This window comes from Chenopodium album, chromosome 9, assembly GCF_948465745.1.
Source record: "Chenopodium album chromosome 9, dcCheAlbu1.1, whole genome shotgun sequence".
Taxonomy (NCBI): domain Eukaryota; kingdom Viridiplantae; phylum Streptophyta; class Magnoliopsida; order Caryophyllales; family Amaranthaceae; genus Chenopodium; species Chenopodium album.
Window position 1 is genome coordinate 67,416,685 of NC_137842.1, and position 20,831 is coordinate 67,437,515.

A 20,831-nucleotide genomic window follows, 5' to 3' on the forward strand; every position below is an offset into this window, starting at 1 on the left:
ATAGTACGTATAATTTGAGACGAATCTAACAAGATTATATATGACTATATAACTTTTTTAAAATATAAATCATCAATGTTAGTCAAAGTGAAGTAAATGCATAGTGTAAAAAAAGAAAAGTTTTACACTTGCTTTTATTTAGGATAAATCTGCCCCTTCTTTTGTTACCACACAATAGATAATAAAATACCACCTACAAAAATCCTTTTTTTTTTGAGTAAACATTTTTTTAGTAGTAGGGTCTTGGTGAAAATTAGAAAAGACAATTCACTATATTTCAATCACTAATATATTTAATTATCAATATATAAAAATTATAAACATTTAATATTATTAAAATAGTACGTATAATTTGAGACGAATCTAACAAGATTATATATGACTATATAACTTTTTTAAAATATAAATCATCAATGTTAGTCAAAGTGAAGTAAATGCATAGTGTAAAAAAAGAAAAGTTTTACACTTGCTTTTATTTAGGATAAATCTGCCCCTTCTTTTGTTACCACACAATAGATAATAAAATACCACCTACAAAAATCCTTTTTTTTTTGAGTAAACATTTTTTTAGTAGTAGGGTCTTGGTGAAAATTAGAAAAGACAATTCACTATATTTTTGCCCCAGAGTAAGGAATAGTTTAAGTGGTTAGAGCTTTTCTCCCGATTTCAGGAAATCCTGAGATTGATTCTCACACCTGTCTTTGCGGTTCTCTAAACACCAAAATATATATATACATATATATATATATATATATATATATATATATATATATATATATATATATATATATATATAAACAAAACTTGCTTCAAGTCTATGAGCACTAGGCTTTTCTATAGTAAAACACAACAATTCAATGAAAGGAAATTGAGTGAGTAGCACAACTTTACACGTCTTTAAAAATAGAAACTTCAAAGATGATATACTAATCAAAACAAAAAGACAAAAGGCGAACCATTCACTTGACCAAAACTCGTCTGTAGAAGAATTTCCTCTATCCTTATCTTAATTACAACAATCATCTAGAGTCAAGACTTGAGAGTGAAGGATAACCCAAGTGGTTAAAACTTTCCTTTCGGTTCTAAGTTATTCTAGATGATCTAAAAATTTCTGATAACATGCTAACAAAATGGATGAGAGAGGTACCATCGACTACAAAATGATTTAATCTAGTTTGATCTATCAATTTTGGAGCTATCAAAATGCTAACAAAATGGATGAGAGAGGTACCATCGACTACACAAATAATTGGGAGAGGATTAGTTTGCCCCCTAATTATCGATTTTCTGGTCTGCCAACAGCCTTTGGCAGCCTATTATCCTCTTTTGGCAGGGTGTTTTTCACCTTAGGCATTATCATGCTATAATATAAGTATCCTATTTGTGTTAAAGACTACACAATGATTTAATAGGTGACAAATGTAAAGGTTGTTTAAAAGCTTCAACTTCATATTTTGGTTTAACAAAACTTTCTGAGATGAGTTTGATTTCGACCATGGTAGTTGAGCTCAAATTGTTCAAGTGTACTTCACTTGGCTTGTTTTTGGTGGATTTATTTGGATGATTACTCTGGCATGCACCATTAAGTATTTCATCCGTCTCAATCAAATGGTGACATATTTCTTTAAGTTTGTCTTAACTCAACCACATGTGGTGCACGTAATTTAGAAATTATAATGTTTCTATAAACAAATAGTGCAACTAATGTGAGCCGAGACATACAGAGTACAAGTAGATACACTTGGATACATTCAGTTTTCGAGTGGAAAGTGTTACTCTAAGGATAAGTGTCGTTCTCCTTACCTTAAATGCATAAAAGTAACGGTAGTACATCAAAGTGATACGAAACTCATAAACTCGAAATCAGATTCAAGGGTAGCCATAGCATGGGGCCTTAAAGAGATTTCCCAATCCATACTCCCTCCCCCTTCACACCCTGGGTTTACAGTCACCTTTGCATCTTTCCAATTTGCGCAGCCCATACGAATAGCCAAAGCACGGCCCAGCCCAAACTCAGGCCCATACATATCAAACCTTCCTGACCCACCTACAATGATACTTTCTGGCCCATTATTAGTTGGGTTGCGACGATTTACTTCTAGGGCCTTAGTAGGATTCCATAACTCAAGTATTCGTTTTTCATCTTGGGCCAAAATGGCTTCCTGTAAATTCTTTGCAGCCCAACCCAAATTGTGGCCCAACAACTCATCTACAGTACATTCACATTTGGCTTTGGTAACAAAATTTCCGAAGTAATCATCAGATAAAAGTGGTTTTAACCGAGTCCTAGTGTTAAGTATAATGATACAAGAGGTTAATTGATCTGTTGTTAGGTTTCGAGCTCGGGTGATGGACCTCCAAACAAGAGCAGTTAAGGCTTGAAATGAGGATATTACATTGTTCGCTTTGTATTCTTGATTAGCCTTGGCTTTTAGAGATGTCAATGATTTATAAGAGAAGTGAAAGATCCGTTTTCTTAGTGGGCCAGGATCATATCCATGGGCTATGAATTCCTCTGGCTCTAGATGAGGCAACTTAAAAATCGTACCATTTTGGTTATCAATACCATTTTTTATACACGGATTATAACTAAAGATGGGTGTACGTGAGATTTTTGTGGTATCGCTAATATGCTCATTATTTGATCTAAAAATTTCAGATAAAATACTTATAAAATGAATAAAAGAAGTACCATCGACAACACTATGACTCATAGTAAACCCCATAAACACCCCATCAACGAGTTCCGTTACTTGAATTGACAATAAAGCCCTTGTATGACCATCATAATTAACCATCTTTTCACCAAGCTCAAAGAAAGAAGAAACAATTGTTGGAACATCAATCGAAGATATAACATCAGAAACACTAACATCTAGCACGGTAGCATGAATGAGCCTTGCTCCGGGGCTTTTGTTGCAATCAATAAAGACCGAACAAGCGTGCTCGTCGGGGTATTTACATGTAACAAAACGCCCCGCTAACGGATAAAAATGAACAAGGGCTATGGATAGTGAGTGTTTAAGCCTCTCTAATAGATGAGATACGACTTCGATTCGACCATTAACATGATCAGTACAAGGAGGGATATTAAGGGTAAAAAGAAGACCTTTTTGTATAGGATCAAGTGATAACAAGGCTAAATCTTTAGGTGACAAGTGATAAGGTTGTTTAGCAGCTTCAACCTCATATTTTGGCTTAACAAAGCATTCTGAAATGAGTTTGATTTTTTCCATGTAAATCTAAGCTAAATAAACTATGCTCATAAGATTTAGAAGAATAATGAAATAAATATGATATATTTCATGGGTTCATCTTCTAATTGTGCTGAATTTTTCACTCTATATACTACTACGAATAGTAATTATCAAAATTATATGTTTCTTAATTTGCCAACGGACAACGATTAATATAATAATATGAAAACACTAATCAACACGGCATAATAATACAACAAAATAATTAGATCTAGTCATTTACTCAAGGACACAGCTAATAAGACACCGTTCACATAGAACGACTTAAAAATTGTAATGTGTGATTACGTGTTATCTCTTTCAACAGAAACTAATATAAAATGTAATGATATTGTCGCGTTTAATTAATTTCAATAATTAGATCTATGTGCATCATTGATACACTTGGATTTTGTACAACCTTTAATGCATATATTTGACTATTAATAACTTTGATTAAGTGACTACAATCAGTTTGTTTGTAAACTTCATTTGTAAAGAAAATATTGTTATTATAATACCTTCATGGCCAAGCGCTAATATTGAAATTTCTAAGAGAATTTTGTAAAAACAAATTGTCTTTCCAAATAAAATACTATCTCCGTTAATTATTATGTGCAACAAAGAAATATTTTATGTTTCACAAATAATACCCCTTTATTTCATATAATAATTAACAGAGGTAGTATATATGATCAAGGGAAAAAAAAAAAACCAATGTGGTTACAAACAATTATTAAAGTTATTCAAAAATTGAAATCGAATTCCATGTACATCATTTTGCTAAGACAAAATTCATAAACTCCTCATCGGATTCAAGAGCATTCATTGTCTCCGGTTTAAGACATATCTCTAAATCTACACTTCCTCCTTCGCGACCCGGGTTCACGGTTACCTTCCCATCAGCCTTGTTAGAGTAACCAGCTAAAACAGCCACTGCTTTACCAAGCCCAAATTCGGGACCATACATATCAAATTTAGCAGACCCGCCTATTAACACGCCATTGGGCTCATAATATGTAGAGCCTGTTTTTGCCAAAAAAGGAGCCTTAACATAACTACAAAGGCGTTGTCGGATTTTACTATCATCTACACCCTCTACACTTTGTTGAATCAACAATGCAGCCGAACCCAACCCATGGCCGAGTAGGTCGCCTACCTTGCAAGCACATTGCAATCCTTCAACGTAGTTTCCGAAGCACTCTTGGGATAAAGGGGGTGTAATTCGAGCTCGCCAATTCAAAGGAAATGGACAAATTGTCATTAAACTTGGTTCCAAATTTCTAACACGGGTAATGGATATCCATATAAATGCACATAAGGCTTGGAAAGAGGATATAACATTATGATCATTAATATTTTCGCATTCTTCGATAGCCTTAGCTTTCAACATCGACATTGCCTTAGATGAAATATGGAATATTCTTTCTCTAAGTACGCCTGGATCAAACCTAGATACGAACTCATCTGATTCGAGATATGGTAACTTGATGATCGGACCATACCCTTCGGGGAGCAAAGGCTTGCAAAAGATTGGTTTTCGAGAGATTACGATATTATTGGACAAATCTGCATTCAATAGTAGAATTAATGGACTATATATTCAGTGGCGAATCTTGGCCGAAAATATTAGAGGAGTGGGATTTAAATATTTTACCTCTCGCTCAAAACTAATCACTGTATTCCAATATTTTATAAGTAAATATAGATTATCTAAATTCATTAACTAATTAATTATAATAATATAGGGGGGTCTGACCCCGAATAGGCCCGGTAAAAATTCCCCTATGTATATATTATGGGGGGCATGTCAAGATTATCACATCTTTGTGGAAAAGAGATTAAAAATGTTTGCTCTACTCCATTAGAAGGAACTAATCTAGCACAATGTTCCCACTTCTTTTAACATATGATTACAAGAAGAAGATAATTTTTCCTATAAATAAATATCTTCAGAATGAATCAGTGCTTCAAAAATTGCCACGATCTTGTGACCTTTATCTCAATATCAAAATCAATTTGTGGCTTTTTTATATTATTTTATTTTTATTTTTATAATATGAGCCACATGCATGGATTATCATGCAACTTTCAAAATATCAAAATTGAAAGTCTCAAAACCTAGGGGGACCGACCTTCCACCTAACAGGTCAGGTTGGACCGGCCCCTATGTATAAATTACTTTTATTACTCCCTAATAAATTATTAAACTTAATATCATTCGTTTTTACTTTTAAATTATTGGGGTACATTGATTATTACTACTAGTATGGTGTATGTATAAATTAGTATATCATGGAGTAGTTTTAAGGGAGGAGGTTTAAGATTCAAATCCTAGTCCTTCCTAATAAGGTACATTTTCCGTCATAAACAAAAAATGAACATGTTCTAATAACTAAACAATTAAAGATCCACAATGAATTGAAGAAGATATACCTGATTGGAACTTAGTAGCTTCGTTGTAAGCGACATAATCGCTGTGATTTTCACCCAATTGTAAAAATATCTCGGACAAGGTCGAGATGAAATGCCACAAAGAGTTCCCATCTGCTACACTATGATTCATGGTAAAACCGATGAAAACCCCGTCGAGTAGCTCGGTTACCTGGATCGATAACAACGGTCTCGTGTGACCATCATGGTTGACAGCCTTCTCACCGAGATCAAACAAGCAAGGTACAATTGGATGTATGTCGGTGGAGGAAAGGAGATCGGATACAGTTAAGTCGGTGTTGACAACAGCATGAATAAGGCGAGCTCCCAGACCGGTGGTGCGGTCGACACAGACCCAAATGGCATGTTCATCATGGAACTTTTGGGTAGCAAGTTGACCTGCTAAAGGGTAGAAATAGACAAGAGCGTAAGATAATGAAATTTTGAGCTTGTCCAAAAGATTGGTTTGTATGTTTTGTGGTTTACCATGGAAAAGTAGACCTTTTTGCATATGGTCTAATGGTAAGAATATTAGATCATCTGGGGCTAAGTAATGTGGTTGTTTTGAAGCTTCAACTTCATATTTGGGTTTGATGAAACATTCTGAAACTACTTTTATTTGTTGATCATTTGAGTCCACCATATTTGGTTTTAGCAGCAATTAAGCTAGTTTTAAGGTCAATTATTATTTGATTTGTTAAAAAGATCAAAAGTTGTGGTAGGTGAGAGAATGACCAATTTCCATTGTATTAAAAAGGGAAGTAAAAAACATCAACAAGATCTTGACTTTGTTATTAACACTAAGAGTTTGAGGAGTACGTACGATACGTTGTAGGTCCAAACCTCTCAATTTGTCACTATTTATTAGGCACATGTAGACAAAAAAAAAAATATTTATTTTTATTATTAATACTTCATATAATATACCGTAGTATTCGTGATGCCAACTTACTGAAATGGTTAAAGTATTGAAAGATAGATAATCAAATAAAACATGAGATCGAATTGATCCCTTCTACATCATTTTATCAAGATAAAACGCATAAACTCCTCATCGGATTCAAGAGCATTCATTGTCTCAGGTTTAAGACATATCTCTGCATCAACACTTCCTCCCCCTTCGTGACCCGGGTTCAGGGTCACCTTCCCATCATCCTTATTAGCATACCCGGCTAAAACAGCGACTGCTTTACCAAGTCCAAATTCAGGCCCATACATATCAAATTTTGCAGACCCGGCTATCAACACTCCATTAGTCTCATAATACGCAGATTTTGAGCCTGTTTGCGCCACATAAGGAGCCTTAGCATAATTATGAAGCCGTTTTCGAATTTCAGTGTCGTCTATTGACTCCACACTTTGTCGAATTAACAACGCAGTCGAGCCCAAACCAAGCCCAAGTAAGTCGCCCACCTTCGATGCACATTGTACTCCTTCAATGTAACTCCCGAAACACTCTTGGGAGAACGGAGGCGTAATTCGAGTCCGCCAACTTAAAGCAAACGAACAAATAGTCTTTGTACTTGGTTTCAAATTTCTAACACGGGTAATAGACGTCCATATAAATGCGGACAAGGCCTGAAATGTGGATATAACATTGTGATCGTTAATATTATTGTCACATTCTTCGTTAGCCTTAGCTTTCAACATCGACATTGCCTTAGACGAGAAATGGAAAATTCTTTCTCTTAATACGCCTGGATCAAACCTGTATACGAACTCGTCTGGTTCGAGGTATGGTAGCTTTATGATTGGACCATATCCTTCAGGAAAATAAGGCTTGTATATTGGTTTTCTAGATACTGTGATATCCATGGAAGAATCTGCATTATTCAACAATGTCAATAATTTGGCATAGGTTTGTCTTATTAGAGTATAATCAGTATATACCAAATAAGTGAAATGTCTATATAAATACTACGGAGTAATTTAAAACTTTGTTTACATTCGGGAAGATTTGACAATAACCACCTAATATTGTTATTGTTTTAGGAATTACCCATACAATATTTTATTTATTTATTTTGATTTCACTACCAACTACATTAACTAGTAAATACCAAATTGTTAGACCTTCAATATGACATTAAGAACCAAAAAAAAAAAAAAAAATTTACAATACAACAATTGTATCCTTTGTAAATTTCAAACCTTTATCTTTTAAGGACCAAAAAAACCAATTTCCCTCAATGTTCAGATTATTAAAAAAACCGGATGTATAGTTAGATTAATATACTCATATTTTTTTCCTTTATAATATTTGTTTTTTCTACGCGTTTATGCATTAAGCTAAGTCAGTTAAATGAATGAATATGATGATGAGTCTTAAGCGTTAAGATTCACTCAATTGTAGTAGCTACTCCGATCCCTCCGCTTGTTTTTAGTTACACCATATAATTTAATATGATAATGAGTAATTTAAAATTCTAAAAAAAATTGTATTTGAAAAATATATCAAGCCAAAGCTAACAAGATTCCACCTATTATTAATTTAATGTTTATAATTGTTATTTTTTATAATCATATTTGTAAAAAGTTTTTTTTTTTTTTTTTTTTTTTTTTTTTTTTTAATATTTTTTTTTAACCAAATATTTGTAAAAAAATTGAAAAATTGAATGACATGCATGTAGTATCACCATCATATCTGAAAGTTTCTGCATGAAACTGATGGTGATTGTTAGAATATAATGATAATTATATTCTGTTATATTGTACATATCTATACTTGCCATACGTATCTGATACCATGAAGGATAATGGAATTTGAATGCTTGCCTTTCATTAGAAATTGGCAGGATATATACACGATTACAAGTCAGAGTTAGGCCTACAATTAAGCCTTAGATTAGGGAGCTAATTTACAGATTACTACCTATTAATATGCACAAGAGAAATATATGGCAAGTATAGATATGTACAATATAACAGAATATAATTATCATTATATTCTAACAGTGATACTACATGCATGTCTTAGTCAAGTAGTATTAATTAATAAAACAGTCAATTCAAGCAAGTTCTAATTTAATTAAAGAAAGCTAAGGACAATGAGTTGAATGAAGATCTACCTAATTGAAAATTTGTACCTTCAGTTTTATTGAGATTATTATCGTTGTGATTTTCATTATCCTTCAACTGTGCAAAAACCTCGGACAAGGTCGAGATAAAATGCCACAAGGAAGTACCATCTGCTAAAGAATGATTCATGGTAAAACCGATGAAAACCCCGTCAAGTAACTCGGTTACCTGGATCGATAACAAAGGCCTCGTGTGACCATCATAATTTACGGCTTTCTCACCAAGATCAAACAAGGAAGGTACAACCGGATGTATGTCGCTGGAGGACAAGAGATCGGATACTGAAAAATCGACGACAGCATGGATGAGGCGAGCTCCAGGACCGGCAGTGCAATCCACATAGACCCAAATGGCATGTTCATCAGGGAACTTTTGGGTAGCAAGTTGACCTGCTAAAGGGTAGAAATAGACAAGAGCATGAGATAATGAAATTTTGAGCTTGTCCAAAAGTTGAGATTGTATGTTTTGTGGTTTAGCATGGAATAGTAGACCCTTTTGCATATGGTCTAAAGATAAGAACATAAGATCAATTGAGGCTAAGTAATGGGGTCTTTTTGAAGCTTCAACTTCATATTTGGGTTTGATAAAACATTCTGAAAGAATTTTTATTTGTTGATGATTTGTTCCCATCATTTTTTTTTTTTGCTTGCAATAAGATCAAATAAACTAGATAGAGAGATCAATTTTATTTTATTTTATTTTATTTTATTATTATTATTTTTTTGGTAGTATTGTGATTGTAAAGAAAGAGATCCCCACATACATATAGAATCATCTTCAATTTTCTTATGATGAAAATTGTGTCTACGATATGTCAAATTACTCAAATAACAAACACCATTCTCTTCCACATGAAGTTGCCACATCATTCAATATTCCAATTTTTTTTTTTTCCATTTATTAACTGTTGTTTGTTACGGTATGTCGGTGTAAATTATACTGAGAGATCGAGTGTTACATACACCCGAGTGCATGGCACAGTACACCTAAGGGTATTTGTTTGCTCATTGGATGATAAAATGAGCAATAATCATCGAAATGAGCAAACAATAGCCTTGGGTGCACTGTTCACCTGGTGGTATATAACAATTTCTAAATTATACTACCTCCCTATTTTTTTTATTTGACACATTTTAACTTTAACACTACTATTCACTCTTTCCTATGACCGTCTTTTGTGATCTATACATTATGAAAGATATAGTAATGTGGAGTCTTGTTAAATTCGTCACCCTATATATTTTCAAAATATCAATTTTTTTTATAATATTTGGTTATCGATAATTAAAAATGTTAACGGTTGAATTTGTGTATTGATAAATGTGACTAAAGAGACGTGTTATGTTGATTTAGAAATAATAAATATTAAATAATGACTAGAAAACAAAATATATTTTAATCCCGACTAAAATTAATAAATATATTAAGATGATTGTTATGTTGATTTATTATGCGGTATGTGCATAGTAAAAATAAAAATAAAAAAAAAACCTATTTAATATATGAAAAATTGTACTCTCTCTGTGTTTTTTTATATGCATCAGTTTGACCAGTACATTTGTCGACACCTAATTTTGACCATTAATATCTTTAATTGCGTATTAGTAAAAATTGTAACAAAATTATATAATAACATTTATTTATTTTATAGATGTGAAAAAATTAAGTCAACTATGGAATGTGAATAGTGCAAAAATCAAAGCGATGCATTTAAAAAAAACGGAGGGAGTACCAAGCTTTGGCAGACCTTGATATTTAATATTATCGTGCTCGGTTTTCTTCAAAAAAACGGAGGGAGTAACACATACAATAATATATTCAAATTAACAACTCGGAATAACACATCTAATTATATCCCTATTTTGATATGCGGTTGTAAATTAAATCTTGTAATAATTTGAAGATGTTAAACTATTGTCTTTTATCTTACTACGCTTAACATATATTAAATATGCTACCCAATTATTTATGTTTACACTCACCTAAATCACACTACAAGAAATAGGTCATTTTGCGACGAAAACCTTGCAACGGACTACAATTCCGTCGCAAAAAGGGTTAATTTGCGAGGGAATAAATTCCGTCGCAACTTTGCGACGGAAACAAACTTTTGCGACGGAAATTCCGTCGCAAAGTTTGCGACGGAATTTATTCCCTCGCAAAAGTTTGTTTGCGACGGAAATAATCGTCGCAAAACAATATTAAAAAAAAAATAAAAAAAAAACATTTTGCGACGGATTCTGCGACGGAAATTCCGTCGCAAAAAGTTTTTAAATTTTTTTAAAAAAAACTGAAGTTTCGCTGAAGGAGAGAGAAAAAGAAAACGAAGAACAGAAAGAGGAAAGCGTAGAGAGAGATAGAGGAAAGCGTAGAGAGAGAAAGAAAATCCGGCCACTTCACCGCCGCTGTCGCCACCGGAACGACCGGAATCCGGCCACTCACACCTACTAACGCCCACCCCTTCCGTTCACTCCCACTCACGCGCACTCACGCCCACCCACGCCACCCCCTCCGTTCAAGCCCACTCACGCCCCTCCGTTCGCCGGCGGTGTGCAGCCACCACACCACCCTCCTTCCGGCAGCCGGATTTCCGCCACAACACCCTCAAATCCCGGTGAGTATTCCACTATCCCCCTTTGTTTTTGTTTTCAATTTAATTTTAATGTAAACCCTAACTTTTTCTAATTATGTTTTTTAATTTAATTTGTAACTAAATTTTATTATTTAATTACTTGTGTTTAGTGTAGTGTAGTTTAATTTATATTGCAATGTTAGAATTAGTTTAATTTTTAAGATATATTGCAATGTTAGAATTAGTTTAATGTATGTTAGTTTAGTTTAAAATACATGTTAGATTAGTTTATAATGTATGTTATTTTAGTTTAAAATATATGTTAGTTAGTTTATAATGTATGTTAGTTTAGTTTAAAATATATGTTAGATTAGTTTAAAATATATGTTAGATTAGTTTAAAATATATGTTAATTTAAAAATACATGTTAGTGTATGTATGTTTATTTGAATGTGGGTAATTGTGTGTTAATTATATGTGTTTCATCACTAGGCATACATTCACTAGTGAGATAAGATGTCCAAGGATGGGTTAGGTTGGAGTGATAAGGACCCCTGGATATATGTCATCTAAAACCTCATGTAGGTTTGATTTTATGAAGAAAAGAACTTAGCTTGATACTTTGCTACTATTGTTTGTGACTGATATGATTATATGCGTGAGTTGTGTAGAAGTTGTGACAATGAAACGAACAGAGCGTAGCTGGATGTATGAGAGGTTGTGTGGGCGGAATTCTATTGATCCTAGATTCGTGAAAGGGGTTAAGGAATTCATTCAGTATTGCAAAGATCATCCTGAGAGTAGTGACCCCGAGGAGATTAGGTGTCCTTGTGTGAAATGCAAGAATAAGAAAATTCTATCTTCGGATGATGTTCAAGTTCATTTGTATAAGAAGGGGTTCTTACCTAACTATCATGTGTGGATGAATCATGTGTGGATGAATCATATAATTTGTGACGGACTATTCCGTCGCAAAAGAATCCATTTTGCGACGGAAATACATTCCGTCGCAAAATTTGTGACGGAATATTCCGTCGCAAAATGACTCCTCTTGCTACGGAATTTTCGTCGCAAATGTTGTTTTCAGCTACAACTACCTTTCCGTCGCAAAATCCGTCGCAATTCGTTTTGCGACGGATATTCCGTCACAAAAGGACTGTTTGCTACGAAAGTTCGAGCGACGCCATGCCTGTGACGGAAATCCGTCGCAAAGTCATTTTGCGACGGAATTTTGCCAGTTTGCGACGAATTATTTCCGTCGCAAAACGGCCCTTTTCTTGTAGTGTCAATGGTTTGCACTTAATAATAATAATAATAATAATAATAATAATAATAATAATAATAATAATAATAATAATAATAATAATAATAATAATAATAATAATAATAATAATAATAATAATAATAGGGTGACCACACCTCTGCTTGGCTTCGGCGCGGTTCCTATTTCGGGGTTGGGTCAGACGATGAACGCCAAGACTTATCGCTGTGTGTTGTCCTATCGGTTGGGTGTTCCATTGTTCTTTATGTCGACGTCGTGCTCTGCTTGTTCGAGGGTTTTAGCTGGAGATATTTTCGGTGATCACGCGGTGTCTTGTGCTGGTATTGTGGATATTAAACATTGGCATAATGTTGTTCGGGATACCCTTATTGATGTTTGCTATCGTTCTGGGATTTCAGCGAGAAAAGAGTTTAACGTTTATGTTGGCTAGAGGGAACGACGAGACCCTTAGACTTGCGGATGTGTTACTTTATTCATGGGATCGTGGTCGCGATGTCTGTGTTGATTTCACAGGGTCTTCTCCTTTGACACAGTCAGGGCTATCTGACTTCATTCCTGGGCGGGTTGTGGCTGATGCAGCTCATCGAAAGCGGGTTAAGTATGAAGCTCGATGTCAGGCAATTGGATATGGTTTCATTCCCTTCTCCTTTTCTTCACTTGGGGAATTAGAAAAAGAGGTTGTTGCATTGCTGAAGCGGGTTCAAAAATTCTCGACGACGCAAGACATTGGGGCACGTGCTGCTGCTCATATATTTACTAAAATTGGATTTGCTATTGCTAGAGGAGTGGGGGCCCAGATTGTATCTCGGCTACCCACTAACTTCTTATAGGTTGTATGACTTTGTCTGTTTTTGAGATATAATAATAATAATAATGATAATAATAATAATAATAATGATAATAATAATAATAATAATAATAATAATAATAATAATAATAATAATAATAATAATAATAATAATAATAATAATAATAATAATAATAATAATAATAATAATAATAATGCCAAAATCTGCTCTGCTCTGTTGAAATCTAATCTGCTATGCTCTGCTTATCCCTACTATGCTCTGTCCAAAAGCTCAAAAGAACAGGACTTAAATACATGAAAGGTACTCCACACCTTCTACACTACAATAATTAAATAATGATTCAGATCGGAGAGTAGTAGTCCACTAGTCCTACTAACAGAGCACAACAATAAATATTTGAATTCAATTATACGAGACAAAACTCATGAATTCCTCATCTAATACAAGAGCATTCATTTCCTCTGGCCTAAGACACACTTCTAAATCAACACTTCCGCCTCCTTCACGTCCTGGATTCGCAGTCACCTTCCAAGCCTCTTTGTTACCATACCCGGCTAAAACGACCACTGCTTTACCAAGCCCAAATTCAGGCCCATACATATCGAATTTCGTCGATCCGCCTATCAACAAGCTACTGGGCTGATAGTACACAGTAGTCATATTGGGCTGAACCACAAAAGCTGCTTCAATAAGCCTTTTATGAAAATCACGTATCGCTTTATCATCTAGGCCCATAACAAGCTCATGGATAAATGGTGCAGCCCAATTCAAGCCTTTGCCCAAAAGCTCTCCTACTTTGCAAGTACCGTGGGCTCTATAAATGAACCCCCCAAAGTAGTCACCGGTCAATGATGGGTTGATTTTGGGTCGAAAATTTATGGCCACTTCGAAAGTTCGAAGGGGGTCTCTTGATCGTGTTCCAAGTTCCGAGCACGTGTGACGGATTTCCATAGAAATGCACACAAAGGCTTGGAAGGAAGAGATAGTATGGTGGTCTAGTCCACATTCTTGGTTAGCCATGATATTGATCTTTGAAATTGAAGTGGTTGAGAAGTGGAATTTTTTCTCTCTTAATGGACCAATGTCGATATTTGGAGTTATGAACTCATTGGGCTCAAGAAAAGGCAACTTGAGAATTCGGTCGTATCCGTTAGGAAAAAAGGGCTTGAAAATGGGCTTGTTAGAGATGGACTCGATGACATTTTCTATAGGCCCATTATTATTATCATCCGTATTTTACATAAGGGTAGCATCATAATGATATTTTTAAGTTAATACTCCATATAATGTACAGTAGTATTCGTGATATTTTGTTCTTATTATCGTTACTTTATAAATGCCAACTTATTGGTTAAAGTATTGGAACATAGATAATAAAATAGAACATGAGACCGAATCAATCCCTTCTACATCATTTTACCGAGACAAAACTCATAAACTCCTCATCGGATTCAAGAGCATTCATTGTCTCAGGTTTAAGACATATCTCTGCATCAACACTTCCTCCCCCTTCGCGACCCGGGTTCAGTATTACCTTCCCATCATCCTTATTAGCATACCCAGCTAAAACAGCCACTGCTTTACCAAGTCCAAATTCAGGCCCATACATATCAAATTTTGCTGACCCGGCAATCAACACTCCATTAGGCTCATAATACGCAGATCTTGACCCTGTTTGCGCCACATAAGGAGCCTTAGCATAATTATGAAGCCGTTTTCGAATTTCAGTATCGTCTATAGACTCCGCACTTTGTCGAATTAACAACGCAGTCGAGCCCAAACCAAGCCCAAGTAAGTCGCCCACCTTCGATGCACATTGCACTCCTTCAATGTAATTCCCGAAACACTCTTGGGAGATTGGAGGCGTAATTCGAGTCCGCCAACTTAAAGCAAACGAACAAATAATCTTTGTACTTGGTTTCAAATTTCTAACACGGGTAATAGACGTCCATATAAATGCGGACAAGGCTTGAAATGTGGATATAACATTGTGATCGTTAATATTATTGTCACATTCTTCGTTAGCCTTAGCTTTCAACATCGACATTGCCTTAGACGAGAAATGGAAAATTCTTTCTCTTAATACGCCTGGATCAAACCTATATACGAACTCGTCTGGTTCGAGGTATGGTAGCTTGATGATCGGACCATATCCTTCAGGAAAATAAGGCTTGTATATTGGTTTACGAGAGATTGTGATATCCATGAAAGAGTCTGCATTTTTCAACCATGTCAATAATTTGGCATAGGTTCGTCTTATTAGAGTATATATCAAATAAGTGAAATGCCTAGATAACATAATTTAAAACGAAGGTGCCCCATTTTCTCATGGTGAGAAACAAATTTTGTCTTTCACATGACATTTTCGTAAATAAATTAACAACTTTATTCAACTTTATTTAACTGTGAAGCCCAGAATAATGAAAAATTGTTGATTTATTCACAAAAATGCCCCCATGAGAAACAAATTTCGTTTCTCACCATGAGAAACAGGGAATTTCCCATTTAAAACTTATTTTACATGTGGGAAAATTTGACAATAACCAACTGATATTGTTATTGTTTTAGGAATTACACATAAAACCTTTTTGAAAATTTCACAATAGTCTTTTAAAATATGATTACTCTAATGTTTCAATGATTATATAGTTTATTTATTTATTGTGATTTTAATACCAACTATATTTAAAAAATAATAAATATATAAAAAAAAAATCAAAATTTCCTAAGAAGTTTCCCAAAACCTTCTACTATATGACATTAAGAACTAATCACAAAAAATAAAATAAAAAAATTACAATAATAAATTGTATCCATTGTAAATCTTGAACCTTTATATTTTAAGGACCAAAAAAATCTAATTTCCCTCAATGTTCAGATTATAAAAAAAAAAATGGATATATAGTTAGATTAATAAATTCAATTTTTTTTCCTTTTTAATATTTGGTTTTTCTACGCGTATATGTATAAAGCTAATTAGCTAAATGAATAGATAGGATGATGAGTCTTAAGGGTCAAGATTCACTCAATTGTAGTAGCTATTTTGATCTCTCCATTTTTATTATTCTTTAAAACGTTTTTTTAATTTACAATCCATAATGATGAACATATTTGACCACATAATTTAATATGATAATGAGTAAATTAAATTTTTTAAAAAATTTATATTTAGAAAATAAATCAAGCCAAAACTAATAAGATTGCACCTAAGTAATTGATATTATTTTAATATTCATGATTGTGAATTTTTATAATCATATTTCTCAAAAGTTGAACACAAATGTCAAAATATATGACTATAAAGGTATGGATTGAGTTCTTTATTTATTTATTTTATTAATTTTTTGGTTGTTGTATTTGTTGTTGTGGCTACATACAAGATTACAAGTGTTAAGTTCCACTAATTATATGGTTTCGCGCAGAAACATTAAAAAAATCACTTCAACAAAACAAAATGCTCAAAAGTCACAACTGATGGTGATATTAGCTAGGCTGTTGCTATTGTACAAGACTACAACTGTCCATGATTTGCATTTTGGGTTTAATCAAATCATTGGATATTAGGCTTAAATATATTTTGAGCCACGCCCAAGTAATCTATGCTTCATTTTATGTTAAAAAAAAAATATATATTAACATACATGTCCTAGTCAAGTAGTAGTAACAATTAATAAAAATTATCAATTTAATGAAGTTCTAAATTAATTAATATATGCTTCGTTTTATGATTAAAAAAAAAAAGAAAAAAAAAGGTGGTGATATTGGAAATTTGTACCTTCAGTTTTAGTGAGATTATTATCGTTGTGATTTTCATCCTTCAACTGTACAAAAATCTCGGACAAGGTCGAGATAAAATGCCACAAGGAAGTCCCGTCCGCTAAACAATGATTCATGGTAAAACCGATGAAAACCCCGTCAATTAACTCGGTCACTTGGACCGACAACAAAGGCCTTGTGTGACCATCATAGTTTACGGCCTTCTCACCAAGATCAAACAAGGAAGGTACAACCGGATGTATGTCGCAGGAGGATAAGAGGTCGGATACTGAAAAATCGACGACAGCATGGATGAGGCGAGCTCCAGGACCAGCGGTGCAATCGACATAGACCCAAATGGCATGTTCATCAGGGAACTTTTGGGTAGCAAGTTGACCGGCTAAAGGGTAGAAATAGACAAGAGCGTAAGATAATGAAATTTTGAGTTTGTCCAAAAGTTGAGATTGTATGTTTTGTGGTTTAGCATGGAATTGTAGACCCTTTTGCATATGGTCTAATGATAAGAACATAAGATCAATTGAGGCTAAGTAATGGGGTTGTTTTGAAGCTTCAACTTCATATTTGGGTTTGATATAACATTCCGAAAGAATTTTTATTTGTTGATGATTTGTTTCCTCCATATTTGATTTTTTTTGCTAGAGCTAAGATCAAATGAATAGAGTAGAGGTCAATTTTCTTTATAATATGGTGCTTGTAAGAAAGAAATTTCCACATTATTAATAATTGAATTATTATCACTACTTTTATTTCTAGAATTGTCCTCAATTTTCTTCTGAATACTATGTTTACATATGACATATTACAAACACTTTTCTCTTCCACTATAAAGCGGCAACGTCATTCATTGAGAAAAGAGAAAATGATTTATTACACGTAGTACAAGTATGTGCCAACAATTAATTGGAGGTAAAATTTGGTAGAATAGCACAAATTATTGTTTGGGTGCACTCAATAGCATGAATTTTGAGTGAAGTAATAAAAAGTACTAAATTTAAGGGTTGGGTGTGGTTTATGGCACAAATTAGTGAAGTAATAATGACTTACATATATACGCGTAACAAATTACATAAGTTACATAATGTAATATATTGAGAGTGAGGGATAGCTGAAGTGGTTAGAGTTTTTCTCCCGATTCTAAGAGTTCCCGGGATCGATTCTCACCTCTGCTCCATAGACAAATCTTAATTACAAAGATTATAGTAGTTGCATGAGTGGGATGGGAGGTGGTGGGGGGGGGGGGGTTTAAATTATATAGATGGAATCCGTTGGAATATCCGACATCAGAAATCATTTAATGTTATTTACTGCACTCAACCTCCAAAGTCCGTGTTGTTTATAGCTTTATTTAAAGTTCGTGCTAGATGCTTGTTCTACCAGCAAAAGTCCAGGGTTGATTGGCTTAGAGTTGGTGATTCCAATACTCATTTCTTTTTTGCAGCTATGAAGCAGAGGTATACTAGGAACAGGATGGCCTCTATTTGTTCAGAGGATGGCACTTTGTTGACTGAGCCTGATCAGTCAGTACCTAAGCAATACTTTGTGCCATTCTAACCAATTTTGCCTTAAATATATGCTTATATCAAAGTATTTTAATCACTAATGTTTAATTAGTATTTACCAAAAATTGTTAATTTATTAAAAATTACTCTAGAGCGAGGAATCTACTGAACAGAGTAATCTCACAAGACAAAATGTATTACTCATATTCTAATTAGAGCTGTCAAAATAGAGCCGGCCCGAAATACCGACTCAAACCCGATTATTAACCGACCCATCTGAACCCGAAAAAATGGTGACCCAAACCCAATCTGAAACCAACCCTAGACCCGAGTTAACCCGAGTATGTGAGACCCGAACCCGAACATAAAATGACCTGGAGATGACCCGACCTGATCCGAATGTAACCCGTAAATTATTGACCTGAACCCGACTTGAACCGAAATTGATCCAAACCCATTTTAACCCGTAAAAACCCGAATTTAACTTGACTTGAATTCAACACGACCTGTTCCTAACCCGACCTAAATTTAACCCAACCTATTACAAACACGACCCGAAATCAACCCGACTTGTTATTGACCTGACCCAAATTGTACCAGACCTATTACTAACCCGACCTAAAAATTCAGTCCGATCTGTTACTAACCCGACTCAAAATCAACAAAACTTGTTATTGACCCGACCTAAATTCAACCCAAATTATTACCGACCCGATTTCAAATCACCTTAAATGCAATTTAGACCACCTTATTATTGTTGATCAAAGCATTTTATCTAGGGAGACCAAGTCGATCCAGGCCAGCAAAACAACGGAGCATCATCCTCAAATTAAGAGTTAAATATAGTATATATTTGTTGTATGGTCAAAGGAGATAATTATCTTCCTGAATTATAAACTATTGTTCCCTATCATATTGCCATACATATTATAGTCAAAAGAAAATAATTAGCTTGATAAAAATGATAACTATCTATTTATATTTAGTTGAACCCGAATATGACCTAACTTGGAAATGACCCGACTTGATTGTAACCTGCAAATTATTGACTTGAACGTAATCCGACTTGACTCTGAGAATGACTCGATTTGAAAATGACCTAACCTGATTATAACCCTCAAATTGTTGGCTTGAACCGGACCCGACTTGAACCCGAGAATGACCCTACTTATAAATGACCCGATCTGATTATGACCTGGAAATTATTGATTTGAACCGAACCCGACTCAAACCCGAGAATGACCCGACCTGATTCTATCCCGCAAATTAATGACTTGAACCGAACCCGAGAATTACCCTAACCCGTTTTAACTCGTGAAAACCCGAATTAAACTCGACCTATTGTTCACCCGACTCGAATGTAACCCGACAAGTTATTGACTCGACCAAAACCCGACCAAAACCCGATAAGAAGTATGATCTGACGTGACCCAACTAAAGCAAGACCCAACCCAAACCCGGACTGCATATGTTATGGAATTAATCCGAATTGACTTGACCCGAGTTGACCCAACCCACTCTTACCGACCCAAACCCGACCCTTTTACCCGAATTGACAGCTCTACCCCAAACCTCTAAAATTTCTCTAAAAACGTGGATATTAGCCTTCAATTTTTGAATTTTTTTGACTTTTTATCGCCCGGAAATAAAAATTGCCAAAATGTTTACCATGGCCTCTAATACCCTCTGGGTGTATAATTAGGTGGGTGGAACCATCCAATTTCCCTTTAAACGGTCAATTTACCAATTTACAACTTTTATCGATTTCATTAATTCAAGCCTACCACGAACATTTATGAAAACATATTTTGATCATATATGGTTCCAATCGGCATTATATGAGTCCTAGATATATTCCCTAAAATCTCAAGCCTTTTTGACACCGGATCCCGAAACCTTCAAAATTTCTCGAAAAGCGTGGATATTAGCCTTCAATTTTGAATTTTTTGACTTTTTCGCCCGGAAATTAAAATTGCCGAAATGTTTACTATGGTCCCTAATACCTTTTGGGAGTCCTATTGGGTAGGTGAAACCATCCAATTTGCCTTTAAACGGTCAATTTACCGATATACAACTTGCACCGATTTCATTAATTTAAGCCTACAACGAACACTTATGACAACATGTAACGATTATATATGCTCC

The 20,831-nt window shown here is 34.4% G+C and overlaps 5 protein-coding genes across 5 annotated transcripts; all 5 read right to left on the bottom strand.

The window, feature by feature from the left end:
- Positions 1–1,494: 1,494 nt before the first annotated feature.
- On the bottom strand, positions 1,495–3,289 carry LOC145560286 (uncharacterized). The gene has a single exon (XM_081621543.1). It carries the CDS (start codon positions 3,234–3,236, stop codon positions 1,833–1,835), a length of 1,404 nt encoding a protein of 467 aa, XP_081477669.1. The 5' UTR covers positions 3,237–3,289; the 3' UTR covers positions 1,495–1,832.
- A 511-nt stretch (positions 3,290–3,800) lies between these two features.
- LOC145560287 (putative acetyltransferase At3g50280) lies at positions 3,801–6,329 on the bottom strand. The gene is made up of 2 exons (XM_081621544.1): positions 5,673–6,329; positions 3,801–4,805 (listed from the first exon to the last, which is right to left on the bottom strand). Exons 1-2 carry the CDS (start codon positions 6,310–6,312, stop codon positions 4,012–4,014), a joined length of 1,434 nt encoding a protein of 477 aa, XP_081477670.1. The 5' UTR covers positions 6,313–6,329; the 3' UTR covers positions 3,801–4,011.
- Positions 6,330–6,689: 360 nt separating this feature from the next.
- On the bottom strand, positions 6,690–9,377 carry LOC145558022 (putative acetyltransferase At3g50280). Its single transcript, XM_081619178.1, has 2 exons — positions 8,738–9,377; positions 6,690–7,492 (listed from the first exon to the last, which is right to left on the bottom strand). The coding sequence occupies exons 1-2, from the start codon at positions 9,375–9,377 to the stop codon at positions 6,690–6,692; spliced, it is 1,443 nt and encodes a 480-aa protein (XP_081475304.1).
- A 4,435-nt stretch (positions 9,378–13,812) lies between these two features.
- On the bottom strand, positions 13,813–14,430 carry LOC145558023 (putative acetyltransferase At3g50280). The gene has a single exon (XM_081619179.1). The coding sequence runs from the start codon at positions 14,428–14,430 to the stop codon at positions 13,813–13,815; it is 618 nt and encodes a 205-aa protein (XP_081475305.1).
- Positions 14,431–14,731: 301 nt separating this feature from the next.
- Positions 14,732–17,819, bottom strand: LOC145560288 (putative acetyltransferase At3g50280). The gene is made up of 2 exons (XM_081621545.1): positions 17,186–17,819; positions 14,732–15,624 (listed from the first exon to the last, which is right to left on the bottom strand). The coding sequence occupies exons 1-2, from the start codon at positions 17,805–17,807 to the stop codon at positions 14,822–14,824; spliced, it is 1,425 nt and encodes a 474-aa protein (XP_081477671.1). The 5' UTR covers positions 17,808–17,819; the 3' UTR covers positions 14,732–14,821.
- Positions 17,820–20,831: the final 3,012 nt, after the last annotated feature.